This window comes from Rhynchophorus ferrugineus, unplaced genomic scaffold, assembly GCF_030347505.1.
Source record: "Rhynchophorus ferrugineus isolate W39M unplaced genomic scaffold, kcgeb_rfMv2 rfM8, whole genome shotgun sequence".
NCBI classification, from domain to species: Eukaryota; Metazoa; Arthropoda; class Insecta; order Coleoptera; family Curculionidae; genus Rhynchophorus; species Rhynchophorus ferrugineus.
The window spans coordinates 19685400-19699306 of record NW_027472587.1 but is presented as its reverse complement, the minus strand read 5'-3'; the positions used below and the strand labels follow the sequence as shown (position 1 = coordinate 19699306).

At 34.1% G+C, this 13907-nt stretch overlaps 3 protein-coding genes across 6 annotated transcripts; 1 reads left to right on the top strand and 2 right to left on the bottom strand.

Annotated features, from left to right (window-relative positions):
• Nucleotides 1-217: 217 nt before the first annotated feature.
• LOC143201603 (cytochrome P450 6k1) lies at nucleotides 218-3344 on the top strand. The gene is made up of 9 exons (XM_076412769.1): nucleotides 218-560; nucleotides 612-793; nucleotides 1701-1998; nucleotides 2066-2239; nucleotides 2302-2530; nucleotides 2604-2679; nucleotides 2738-2830; nucleotides 2883-3041; nucleotides 3098-3344. Exons 1-9 carry the CDS (start codon nucleotides 424-426, stop codon nucleotides 3265-3267), a joined length of 1518 nt encoding a protein of 505 aa, XP_076268884.1. The 5' UTR covers nucleotides 218-423; the 3' UTR covers nucleotides 3268-3344.
• Nucleotides 3345-4048: 704 nt separating this feature from the next.
• LOC143201601 (uncharacterized) lies at nucleotides 4049-11641 on the bottom strand. 4 transcript variants are annotated; one of them, XM_076412764.1, is made up of 11 exons: nucleotides 11438-11641; nucleotides 10818-11000; nucleotides 9443-9686; nucleotides 9198-9385; nucleotides 8279-8417; nucleotides 8009-8229; nucleotides 7809-7958; nucleotides 6633-6799; nucleotides 6387-6574; nucleotides 4525-4665; nucleotides 4049-4263 (listed from the first exon to the last, which is right to left on the bottom strand). In XM_076412764.1, exons 1-11 carry the CDS (start codon nucleotides 11548-11550, stop codon nucleotides 4120-4122), a joined length of 1878 nt encoding a protein of 625 aa, XP_076268879.1. In that variant the 5' UTR covers nucleotides 11551-11641; the 3' UTR covers nucleotides 4049-4119. The 4 variants fall into 4 exon arrangements, 2 of the variants coding, with proteins under 2 accessions (XP_076268879.1, XP_076268878.1); XM_076412763.1 differs by having other exon boundaries at nucleotides 10818-11003; nucleotides 11438-11640; XR_013006974.1 differs by lacking the exons at nucleotides 4049-4263; nucleotides 4525-4665 and adding an exon at nucleotides 4715-5640 and having other exon boundaries at nucleotides 5707-6574; nucleotides 10818-11003.
• Nucleotides 11642-12087: 446 nt separating this feature from the next.
• eIF2alpha (eukaryotic translation initiation factor 2 subunit alpha) lies at nucleotides 12088-13787 on the bottom strand. Its single transcript, XM_076412774.1, has 6 exons — nucleotides 13651-13787; nucleotides 13295-13547; nucleotides 13018-13240; nucleotides 12719-12951; nucleotides 12546-12661; nucleotides 12088-12489 (listed from the first exon to the last, which is right to left on the bottom strand). Exons 2-6 carry the CDS (start codon nucleotides 13539-13541, stop codon nucleotides 12304-12306), a joined length of 1005 nt encoding a protein of 334 aa, XP_076268889.1. The 5' UTR covers nucleotides 13542-13547; nucleotides 13651-13787; the 3' UTR covers nucleotides 12088-12303.
• Between the last annotated feature and the right edge of the window lie 120 nt (nucleotides 13788-13907).

Below are 13907 nucleotides of genomic sequence, written 5' to 3'. Positions count from 1 at the left end.
GATTGTTATTAGCGAGTCAAGAAACGTATTTTTCGGGTTTTTTAATTTCTATTGTGCAAGTGTTTATTGGGCCATATGTTCGAATATAAATCGACCCATATCCTTATGTGAAAGTAAATTAATTAACTTTGGAGTCTGGTCGAGTACGATTCTTATCAAAACGCAGGTGACCGTTGGTTTAAGTTGACCTTACTGAAGGTCGTAAAGTTCTCGCCGTTACTCTCGAACAAAAATTGTATGTTTTATTTATCATATTAGTGCAGACCGTATTTTATGACCTTGTTTTTCTTTAAAAGTCCATTGTTAAATTCTTTAATTGTCATGATAATTATGGAGAGACAATAAAATAATATCGTACTTAATCCACATCTGTGTTTTTCGAAAATATCCCTTACAATTCGCGGTTTCGTGTCAGTGGTCGGTATGGCTTTGCTGGTAGCGGCGTTCCTTTGTTTATCCTTGGCGATCATCGTTTTTTTGTTCGTCAAATGGCGATTCACGTACTGGAAGAGGAGGGGCGTATCGCAGCTTGAGCCCGAATTTTTCTATGGGGATGCTAGGTATAGAGAATGTGTAATTTTCGTCATTTCCTGACCTGATGTTTGTTATAGGCGCGCTTTGACAGGTCAAGTGTCGAATAGCGAGGAACTGAAACGTTTGTATGACATTTTCAAGGAACGAGGAGTCAGATATGGCGGGATATATTGGTCTTTCAGTCCAGAGTTAGTTATCATCGATACTAACTTGATGAAGAATATTATACAAAAGGATTTCAGTTATTTTCAAGGGCGAGGTAATTTATGCAATAACACGATCAAGCCACAACACGTAACTCATGAAAAAATCTATTTGAAAAATGTTTTAAATGTCAATTAACATAATTTCAAAAAACTTAAACCGTTACCTTGATAAATCCTCATCACAAAATATACAGACAATGTTTTGTAATCTTCATTGGGGCAAAAAACGATTTTTGTGTCTTCGAACGATTCTAAAAATACTATTATTCGTCTCTCATCAAAGTATGTGTCTGGCAACTTAGGACAATTAGCCACAAGTTAAAAGCTATTTTATGTGACAAAGTCATTGTCATAATCACTTTTTCATCTTTTTGTGCGCAGGACATTAACCAGTTACATTTTCGTTGAAAACAATTAAAAATATATGCTATTTAAATAATTATACAAAATCACTTTTACATAAAATGTAGTTATTGTTATTTATTTACTATACCATTCTATCGTAATGTGTGTCAATTTGGCACATTTATCGGCAAGTTAATGTGTCAATATAATTGTCAGAATGACTTCTTCTTCTTTATTTATTATAAGAAATTAAAAAATTAACGTCTTCTCTTGGATTATTATTAATTTTTTAGAGTTATTGTTCATTATCATACAAAATTAAGATAATTAATGTAATTATAATTTCTACAAACATCTGTTTTCATAATATGTATTATTTCATGTTAATGAAAAGGTATAAACTATTTAATATACTGCCTACGTGATTGTCACACTGTCGTCTTCTTCTTTATTTATTATTAACTGCTACCACTTAATTAATAAATAATTCATTATTTGGTATAGTAAGTAATATTTCAGAGTGGATTTTATTTCAAAATAATAATTTTTATTCTACTTAGAAAATAAAAATGTAAAATCTTGTAATTTTAATTTATGCAAGTAATTAATATATAGGTTTGTACACGCACAAGAATGATACCCTTTCGCAAAATATGTTTCGACTGGTGGGTGACCCTTGGAAAAAGTTGAGGGTGAAGTTAACCCCGACGTTCACCTCCAGTAAAATGAAGATGATGTTCGGCACCGTCCAGGAAAAAGAGAAGCGTTTGAACGACGTGATGGAAGAATATGCTGAGGATGGCGGTATCTTTGAGGTAAATGACGTCACTCGTCGCTTTACCAGCGACATCATCGGTTCCTGCGCGTTTGGTATCGAATCTGATTCTCTGCAATGCCCTAAGAGTGAATTAAGGTGTGTAGGCAGAAAGCTGGCCTGACAGATTCCTATTCATTTCAGTTTTCTGACATTTAACTTCCAGAGAATATGGAGACAAAGTGAACGATCCTAAATTACTGAGCATATGGTTAGAATCAACTCTACCCGGGACGATATTGAGCTACACCGGCTACAAATGCTACAAACATGTGTCCCAGTTCTACCACAAGGTGGTAACGGACACAATAAACTATCGTATCCAGAACAAGGTGATTAGGTAATGTTAAATCAGTGTTTTACAAGAACCAGTGGCATTGTAATCGTTGATGTTTTCACCAGGAATGACTTCATGCATTTGCTGTTGCAACTGCGTCAGAAAGGTTTCCTCGACGATGAGTCAAAGACCGAACAGGAAACCGGTAAAATCACGGACGACGATATCGTCGCCCAGTGCTTCTTGTTCTTCGTGGCTGGGTATGATACATCTGCCAGTACCCTGTCGTATGCTTTGTATGAGCTGGCACAACACCAAGACATACAGAACAAGATGCGTGAGGAAATTTGCGAGGTACTAAACCAACGTTTTCACACATTGACTGTGAAAGTCAGTGATTATACTCATTGCACATTTCCCCATGCAGGTACTGAAAAAATACGATAACCAATTGACGTACGATGCCTTGAAGGATCTGGTTTACACAGAGAAAGTGATCTGTGGTAAGAGCACTCATCGTGACACATCAAAAATAGATATTTAACGTAAACAATGTTTCAGAAACTCTGAGGAAGTATCCAGTGGTTCCCACCATCACCCGACGATGCAACCAAGCGTACAAAGTACCCGGAACTGATCTCACCATCGAGAAAGGTTCATTCAAAACAATACTATATGTTACCTATTTTAACAACATTGTGTTTAGGAACTGGGGTTAAAATATCAGTTTTTGCCGTACAAAGGGATCCAGAGTATTTTCCAGATCCAGATAAGTTCGATCCAGAGCGATTTAACGAGGAAGAAAAGGCTAAACGCCCCGAATATACTTATTTCCCGTTTGGTGACGGTCCCCGGGTTTGTATAGGTTAGTATCAGCTCCCCGGAGGCAGCAAGAGCATTCAACTTTAATAAATTCGGTAGGTAAACGTTTTGCCATGATGCAAACCAAGGCTGGTCTAGTGGGCTTGCTCAAGAACCACAAGTATTCGTTCAGTACTACAACGCCAACAAACCTGAAGTTCAAGAAAGCCATCTTACTTCTGCATACCTCCCATAAAGTACCACTGACCGTTCAGAAGATCTCACATTAAATAATCAACAAAATCAAAATGTGTTCAATATAAATTTGAAAATAAAAATTGCTAGACTGAGGTTTGGTAAGGTTTGACATTAGGATTATTTCTTTTATATATAAAATTTAAAATAAAAATGAAAAAAAAATTCTCTTAAAAAAAATATTGTTAATAACATGGGACGAATTCTTTAGTATTTATCTTCATACTCAATGGCATTAAAAAACAGTTTAATGTATCAAAGTCATTGTCAAAATGACTTCTTCTTCTTTATTGTACACGGGACATTAGAACTCTAGCGAGTTCTTCTGACCAACCACATTTTTGGTCAAAACAAATTTTAAAAATACTGTTTAAATAATTATACGAAATCAATTTTATCAAACATAAAAAGTAATTAATGTTATTTATCTAAAATACAATCAAATCAAACGTCAAGACTTTAACTGTCATTACAATATGGGTGAAATAATTTTACACAGCGGAGAAAAGTAAAAACGATCCAATGTATCAAAATCACTGTCAGAGTGACTTCTTCTTCTTTTTATTATATGTAGGAAATTAAAAAAAGATCTTCTCTTTGAGTATGACAAATAGTATAAATTAAATTTCAATGTCAGCCCAATATGTCATGTTCTATGTTAATGACAAACTAAAAACGATTTATTGACGATCCTATTTACTATATGAATTTTTTCGGAGGCGTTTCCTTTATATTAATTAAGGTAATTATTTAATTAATATGTAATAATTTACTTAATTTAATAACGTAGCATCTTAATATGATATTAAAACACAATTTTGTCTTAATATTAATAGATTTATTGTAGTATACTGCGTAACATATATGATAAAAGTTTATATTATCGATTAAAATATCCTCAAGCTCCTGGTTTTTACGTCGGATGCTATTATATCCAGAGACGCCGTTACTAGGATCCCGGAAATCCAACCGAATCCCTGCTTGCTGCCCAGTATCTTCACCAGAGTGCCGTCAGGTTTGAATACTTGAATCTGTAGCGGAAAAAAATTAATTTCGCACAAAAATAATTTAATAAACATTTGAAAAGTAATTATTTCGCGAGACGAGTAACCACCCTGTAACGCGGAAGTTTTCACAAGCGCGAAAAAATCTCCGGAGAACCCGATTCAAATCCGGCAACGTCGCGACCCATTAGTTGTCAGCGTGTTTGAAAATGAAACTCATCGGGCTTAACATATTTGTCCGGACTGGTTCGTTAGTAGATTTTTTCCGCGAAAAGGTCGCGTCCTTACCCGGGCATTGCCCGCATCTCCGACCAGAATGAAGCCCAGAGGATCGACGGCCACTACTTCAGCCGACCGGAATTGTCCGGGGTTCCTGCCGAAGGAACCGAACTCTTGCTCGACGTCGCCGTTGGCGTTGAAGATCTTCACCTGAAACAGAACATAGTCGCGAAAATAGTCGCTTGAAACTAGGAACTCGTTTTTGATTTTTTTTTTAATTTTGATTGAGATTATGTGGGTTAGTGTTACGATAATTGTTAAATGGGGAATACCGTCCGTAGAGTTTCGATATATTTTTAAGCTTCTTACCGGTATTAATTAATTTTATAAGATTACAATTCAACCGGCTATTGTATGGTTATGATATAGCGTGTGTGTAATGTCTTTTTAATACGGATTTGGATATCGCGAATTAAAATAACAAATAAGAAATTAATAGTCAGATTCTTTTCAAATGGTAACGACAAAGGTTGACATTTAGAATAATTGACGTTTTGTTTCGTTTTTCTTTTTTTCTCTCATGTAATATGTCGTATAGTTTGATGTTTATTTATCATTCAACATCGACATAAGAGGTTCTTGAGAAGTACACATTCTTAAGGTTTTATATCATTTCATGGTAACATTTAGATTTTAACATTCTACACATTTCCGTGTTGTTGTACGACAATTTGACTCGACGTACTTGACAGTGACGTATAAAGTTTGAGATTTCATTGTCATTTCATGACAGTCCTTTAAAAATTCAAACTTTTTTAGATCTTGACATTGTGTTTATATATTTGATATTGACGTTAACGTATAAAGTTTGACAGTTCACTGTCATTTCATGACAATTCTTTAAGAACTGAGTAATTTGTACATTTTGACAAACTATTCACGTATCTGACATTGACGTATAAAGTTTGACATTTCAGTGTAATTTCATGACAATTCTATAAAAATTCAAACTTTCTTAAATCTTGACAATCTGTTTATATATTTGACACCAATTTGTATATTTTGACAAACTATTCACGTATCTGACATTGACGTATAAAGTTTGACATTTCTGTGTAATTTCATGACAATTTTATAAAAATTCAAACATTTTTAGATCTTGTCATTCTGTTTATATATTTGACACTGACGTTGATGTACAAAGTTTGACAGTTCACTGTCGTTTCATGACAATTCTTTATGAATTCAAACAATTTTATATTTTGACAATATATTAATGTATTTGCCATTGACGTATAGTTTGACATTTCATGACAATTCTATAAAAATTAAAAAAATTTTATATCTTGACAATCTATTTAAATATTTGACATAAAGACGGATAAATTTTAATATTTCATTTTCACTTAATATATAAATAATATAAATAAAAGAATATATAAAATTATATAATTATAATATAAAATTTGAGATTTCAGTTTGACTTCATGACAATTTCTTTTAAACTTACATATTTTTATGATTCAATAATCCATATATTAGACATTGGGGTATAAAGTTTGACATTTCAGCGTCATTTAATGACAATTTTTTAAAAATGTATAAATTTTTAGATTTTATAATCTATTATGACGTCATATTTTATATTGTTACGTCGATGTTGTTTTATTTCATGGTAGTTTGTTCTCAGTTAAGGTTTTGTAGGTTTTGATTTCGCAATTTTATGTTCATCTGTGACGTATGCAGTTCTACGTAGAAGATCTGAACGTCCCAGAGTATTTAAAACTATAAACTCGTTTTTTCGGCGGATTTTTTTTGATACCGCCAATATCTAGGTTAGTATCACGATAATTATATGTAGTAAGATTTTATTACAGATATCACTTGATGAAACAATCTAAATCAACACTTCCATCTCGACTTAAACTTACTCTGTTATTTCCCGAATCGGCAACGATGATTTTGTTATTATAAACGGCAACGCTGGTAGGGAAATTCAGTTGCGTCGATCCGCTGTACGTCCCGAAGGTCTTCAGCTTCTCGCCGTTCTTCGGGTCCACCAAGAGAACCCTGTCATTCCCGCAATCGCATATAATAAGTTCCCCGTTGGGGCTCATGGCTAGAATTACAGAAAATCGTCAAATATACGCTCGATTTTACTAATGACGGATCGAGACCTAAACCGTCGGGCCCGCGAAGTTTTCCGTTACCCAAACTGCGGAGGTACTCTCCGGTTTTCGAAAAGACGTGAACGCAATGTTTCCATTTGTCAGACACGAATATCTCTTTGTTGGCTGTGCAGAAGGTGATTCCGGCGGGACAGTTAAGTTCAGAATGGCTTAACCTAAAAATAACGGGAGGTAAAATGGTTGATTTACTATACGGCGGGCAATTTATCACGTAGCTGAAATTTCACATCAAACAAAATTGACACTGACGTATAAAGTTTGACATTTCAGTGTCATTTTATGGTCATTTTTTAACGATCTATTTATATATTTGACGTTAACGTATAAACTGACAATTCGATGACAATTTTATTTAATTTGTAAATGTTTAGACTATGAATCTAATAATATATTTAATATTGACATTTACGTATAAAAATCGACATTTTGATTTTATTATATGACATTTTTTAAAAATTCACAATTCTTTAGATTTTGAATATCTATTCATATATTTGACATTGACGTGTAAACTTTGACATTTCGATGTCATTTCACAATATCTTTTAAAATTATTTAATCTATTAATACGTTTAATATTGACATTGACGTATAAAATCCACGTTTCGACGTCATTTCATGACATTACATTAACGTAAAAATTAGACATTTTAATGTCATTTCATAATTTTATTGATTTTAACGATCTGTCTATATGTCATTGACGTATAAGGTTTGACGTTTCAGTGTCATTTCATGACAATCTTTTAAAAATTCACACCATTTTTATATATTAACAATCTATTTATATATTTGACATTGACGTGTAAAATTTGATATTTCGATGTCATTTCGTGAATTTTTTTTTTGAGAGTTCACATTGACGTATAACGAATCAGAAACGAAATATCTCTTTATTGGTTGGACAGAAGGTGATTCCAGTTGTGCGATTCAGAGTTCAGTGGCTCTGGGTGGCTTAACCTAAAAATATGTTTATAGATTTTGATTGGAGAAAAAAGAAGAAAAAAATTGAAAGACGATTATAAACCGAAAGCTTTTTAGATGGAGCTCATTTCCATTTTAGATGTTATGCAATTTTAGCGGATTTAAATATTATTGGAATTTAATAACATGTTTTATTAATCAACCGATAGATGGCGCATCCTATAATATAAATTACGGTACCTAGCAACGAGTTTAAACTTGGCGCGGTCCACCACAAGTATCTCGTGACTATCTGTGGCCGCTATGAGAAGTTTGCTGTCGTCCCACGGCGGAATTCCTAAGCCAGCAGGTCGAGGACACTTGTTCCATAAAAGCTTCGGCGCGAAGGACCTGCAAAAAATCACAGTAGGCTCGCCCCCCACTACATCATCAAAACTTACCTGGACTTGTAGTGTTTGGTCATCGATTCCACGCTCTCCATGGGATCGGTGACGCTCTGGAACGACTGCTCCTGCCCGTTCTCCATATCGTTGTACACGCCCTCCGAGATCTGTTCCAATTTGAACGTGTCCGGATCGAAGGTGATGCGCGCCTCCCCAAAATAATTGACCTGCTCGAGCATTTTCGACGTCTGTCCGTGTAGGTTCAGATACGTGGTCACCTAGATCGAAAAAAATCGATTTTGGAGAACGACCGATAACCGTACGTACCTTTTGGGCACCGTTGCTGTTGGTAACTCTTAGGTTTATATCGTCCTCCAACCTCAGGACGCCGTCTAGTAATATCTCCGATGCTATGCGACTTTCTTTTTTTATGGTGTCTACATCGTTGAGTGTCAATTGTTCCATGCTGTCGACAACAGAAACAAAACACCAACGTAAGCGATAGAACGACATCGTTAAATTCCCCTATATAGTCTATCCAAAACAGCAGTGAACTTACGACAACAAGATGTATAATGTGTTGCCTATTACAGTTTGTACATTCGCTTTAATACCAGACAACATTTTCGTTCTCATTTTATTCCAGTTAAAAAGAGATACAATGTTGTCTGATTCGTTCGAACACGTAACTGAATCGTTCGGTTGTCGAATGTCTGCGAAATTCTTCAAAACATTGCTGATAATAAGAGATTACAATCGCTGCTCAATATTAACAATTAAAAACAAAACAGCTAAAATAATATTTGATTAGATTTTCCACATCGCAATATTTTTTAATAATTCATTGCAGACATTTTGCATATGCTAGAAACGGGGATCCAACAAAAATGTAAATATGTTCTCTAATGAAAATAAAATACACCACTTAGATGTATAATTATTAATTAGGTAGATTAAGCCTCCAGAGGATACCATAGGTGGTTTAGAAAAGAGTTCATTGTAAATAATATAAAACGACTCTAACCTATAAATTATTGTCGCTGTTTAATTAACTGTAGTTTACACCCTTCGATCATATATGCATTAGATGTACTATAATGTTAAAAAAAATTCTATTTTATAACATTAGTGTTTCATTATTTTATTTGTATTCAGGTCAAAGCTAAATGCGGCAACGTTGCGATGTTTTGACGTCATAGATTAAGATGACGTGATTTCACTGCTACTTTGAATAGCCTATACTCACGTTCTGAGCTCTTCAATTTTGCTGTTCGTGGACTTCTTGATCTTGTCCTTCAGCACGTCACATCTGCCCACGAAATTGTCCAGTTTGTGCTGCAGTCGGTCCTCGGACTCCTTCAGCTGTTTCAGCAGCAATTTCAGGTTCGATTCCAGCTCGGCCAGGTGTTCGTTCCAACAGACGTTGCAGAATATCTGACGGGATCAAGGGACGATGATTCCGGCAAGCCGATCCGGGTTATAGGTACTGACCTGCATGCAGTGCTGGCAAACTTGCTCCTGCTGCTTGGATATGGTCTGACAGTTGACGCAACGATACGTCTCGGACGGACCTTGGGCTACGGCGGAACCCTCCACTACTTTCAGCAACGATTCCAAATAAAGATTCTTCGGTAATTTTTCCAGCGAATCCAGTCCGCGTTCTAACGGTATCGTACGCTGGCACACTGGGCAAATCATCGTTTTGATATCCGAATAGAGCGTAATTTTATTGTGTCTAACGAACAATAACACGAAATCGTTAATACAATAAAAATAAAGCGAATAAATAATTACATTGACTGTATTATCTGAGAAATTGTCATATGCTATTGTCTTTTGACGCTAAAAACTATGTAAAACTAAGTTATTTTTTCAAGTAACTTAAAATATCAACGGTCATTTAACAATTCTAACCAAAAAATCATCAATATAGTAATCATTCCTTAATTGTAGTGCATTTACAACGATAGTTTGTATACAATTATTTTAAAATCAAAACAAAACACATTAAAATAACAAATAACAAAAGCCTGACATTTCCGTATAAATTCATTAAAATTTCTGAACAATTTTTGACTTTGACAATCTATCTAACAATGACGTATAAAGTTCGACATAGCAACGTTATTGTAGGGTCATTTCTTAAAATTACAGGAATTTGTCGGTTTTTTAATCTATTTATATATTTGACATTGACGTATGAAGTCTGACACTCGACATCCTTTCAATACATTTTTTTAAAATTCGCAAATGTTTAGAATTTGGCGATCTATATATTTGACATTGACGTATAAAGATCGACATTTTTAATTTAAAATTTAAAACATTAACATTAGAATAACAACCAGTAAAACAAGAAATTAGTGAATGACTTATAACATTAACGTTGTCGTATGCTCATTGAAATTGTTAGGTCTTATCTATGATGATGTGAGAGAAGTTGTCGTCTGTCGTTCGATTTTGACGTGAGACTTGACACTTGACGTTGACGTAAGTTTAAAATTACTTTAAGTGAATAAAAATGTATGTATAGTTAATTTATCAGATCTTACAGAAAATAAATACATTGGACTTTGATTTTAAATAATTTAAGATTTCAAGTCTAATTTTTTAAGATCTGTTTTGTAATAGTAGATAAATAAAGCTGAAATAGTTTTATACCTTTGGCATCGACAAGAAAAGTTTCACATTTTAATTATATTGGATATTAAGTAATAAAGTAATGCATGTTATATTATGTGTAGTTTGTGTGTGATATTTTGTCATTTGTCATCTCTTAAACGTCGGCATTTCTAGTCTATTGGTTATAATTTTAAATTAATTTTTAAAAAGCTACTTTGAGCGTAGGAAAGTTAAAAATCTTCACCCTTTTCCATCTCCAGGGGAGTGGAGACTGTTCCCACCGGCAAACCTAAGGTTCTGCACGGTGACCTGGGTCTTAAGACAGTTCAGACAGAACGTGTGCTGACAGGGCAACATGCGTGGGTTTGACAGTTTCTCCAGACATATTCCGCACTGGACCAGTTCGCCAAGGGCGGTTAGCGGTTCGCTACTGAAACAAATCAAAACGCAAAAAAAATTATCTCAACGAATGCGCTCACGAAAAAATCATCTCTACCGTTAATCCCACACTTATCACGAACATTTTAATACAGATGTCATGTTTATATCAATATTTGATAGATGTGTTTTGATAGCGTCCGAATTTAACAAAATTGGAAACAAAAGACTCCGATATTGACGAAAAAATGTTTAGGCGACGTGATTTTAATACATTTCGTTACTGTAAAATAATTACGTTGACAAACTGCACTAGTTTTCTTATATTTCCAAATAAGTACAACATTTTTAGGATGATATATATGGAAAGAGAAAACCTTTTAGTACCTCATTATAATTTTCCTTAATCATTACCATATTTAGCATAAAAAATGAAAGCCCAAAAATTATCCATTAAAATAATTCATAAAACAAAGAAGTACTTACTTTGGGTTTGGACTAGGTAACGCCCCGCCTTGATTCGAATTGTTCTTGTTAATATTAATTTTTAAATTCACCGCTTTCCGAAAACGTCTGCCTTTTTCCGGTGGTTCGCTCATGATCAACCATAAAAAGATGCACAACAAGACGTTTAAAAGGGTGTATATCAGTACAGTGTCTAGCGTGTACTGTTTTTAAATTACAAGTGATTTGAGTATTTAATTTATCATGGTTTGTAATCTCAACGATAAGTTATAGATAGTTTTTAGATCTCGATTCAATACATTTCACATATCAGCTATGCGTCCTCTATTAACGGATCATTGAATCACATATTAAAAATATTTTTGTACTGTGAAAAATCAACTAACTAAATTGTATAAAAATGGAACTACTATAGAATAACCTTTGAGCGCCCTCTATTAGTAAATGCATCAACAGTCAAGATTTCTTCTTTTAATACTACTCCTAGTCGGTAGAGGGCGGAAAGGTAATTTTAAAACGTTTTTAAAAACTATATAGAAATTTTTGTAACAATTCGGTCTTCAAATGTCTCATGGATTTCGTGTGGTTAATCTTAATTAATAAGGTACTGAGTTCTGAAGATTAGGTGAACCGAATAGGTGCTTTATAAATAATAATGAAACAAGAACCAATATTATATACATATTTATTGTTCTATGATAAGAAACCACCGTTGTTTCAAAAAATATAAAAGTATTAAGATATATAAATACTCGATTTGTATTTAGTTTATGAGTTAGTAATTTATAACGACACTTAAAGGACAACAAAATCTTAAAATTCGCCTAGCAGCCTTAGCTGACTCCGTGCTGTATCTTGCTCTGAGAAAACCAATCGACAGTTTTGATTTAGTCTTCGTCGGTGTTTCCCCCCTCTCCGTCCTCCTCTTCTTCCTCGTCATCCATCCCGTCCTCCTTGTACACCTGTCCTTCCTCTTCTTCGTCGTCATCGCCAGCGACTTCCGTATTTTCCAGTTCTGCTCTCTCCATTTGCTTGGCGAGGTCGGCTTCGTCCGTTGCCGTTACAACTTTAGGCTGGAAATGATTATTAGTTATCATTCATCACCGGTGAGGTTACCATTATAACTTACAGCCATTTGAACACTAAACACTCCTCCTAATTCATTAATTTTCTGTTTAATAACTTCAATTGCTTCGTTTAATATCCTCAGACCATCTTGCTTTTCAGGTGTTGAAGTGGTCATTACTATAACACAAGAACTAATTGTAATGCAATATATTATCACTAAAAGCAATTACCTACCATATAACGGAGGTGCTATTAAATTAATCTTAATTGGGAGTTCATCAGTGGATAGGGCAAGTCCTGCTTGTAAAGCAGCCTTTACGGCATCAATTCCTTCATATTCATAGCAGGCACAATCGATATCTGCTCTAATTTTAACAGCCTGAGATGTTAGTTTGCATTTTATGTTATGAAGAAGAACTTCTTTAGTCTTTTCATCTAAATCACATTCTGCTAATATGCTTGGATCACTAAACAAATATAATAGTTACATATTAAAAACCCTACAACTAACAATCCAAAAATATGTTACTTACGATACAGCCTGCTTGAAATAATCATAAGCAGAAGCCTTGTTCTTTTTATATTTTTCTTCAAAATACCAGGCGGTCTTCTCATATAATTCTTCTAATTGTTCATCAGATTCATATTTCAATAATTCAGCAACATATCTAAGTATAGAGTTTACTGCTTTTGCCTTAGAATATCTTTCAGTACATTTTTCTAAATCTTCAGCACTTACCCTTCTTTTTGATAAATCTATAAACAGCAATATCATAAAGATCTTCTAACCTAATGAAATCTCATACATACCTATATATCCTTTGTCTTTATCTACCCTAATTACTACCACTGGCTCTGTTTTACCAACTCTGATAAGTTTATTTATTGACCTTATACGTCTTCTGGACAACTCAGACAGTAGAATCATGCCCTCAATATCTTTGTATTCTAAAAGATGAACATAGGCGCCCATTTCGGCGATAGATCTCACATTTACCATCACTACGGAATCCACTTTGGGATATTTTTCTTTATAAAATCGACACGAGAGAGGCATCTTTACCTAAAATATGTTGGTTTGAGGTTAAGAACTGTACTGTGCTAATTCAGCGAGTTTGGTAATAAAAAGACCAACCGACACAAACTATTATCATACTTAGACTTACGTTTTACAAATATATTTGCTGATACTAGATGATGTATCTGATGTAACTTTTAGAAAAACAATCCAAATATGGTTCACATCAACCACCGGTTTAAAAGAATTGTCAACGTGAGGTTTCCAGTTTCTTTTATACTAATTATTGGCCACCCTGTTTCATAGCTACCAATACAAAATCTTCAGGAGTTAATAATGCCCTATTCAAAGTCTTAGTTTATTGTTAGTAGTTTTTAAATTAAGATGAATAGCCTTTGTACTTTC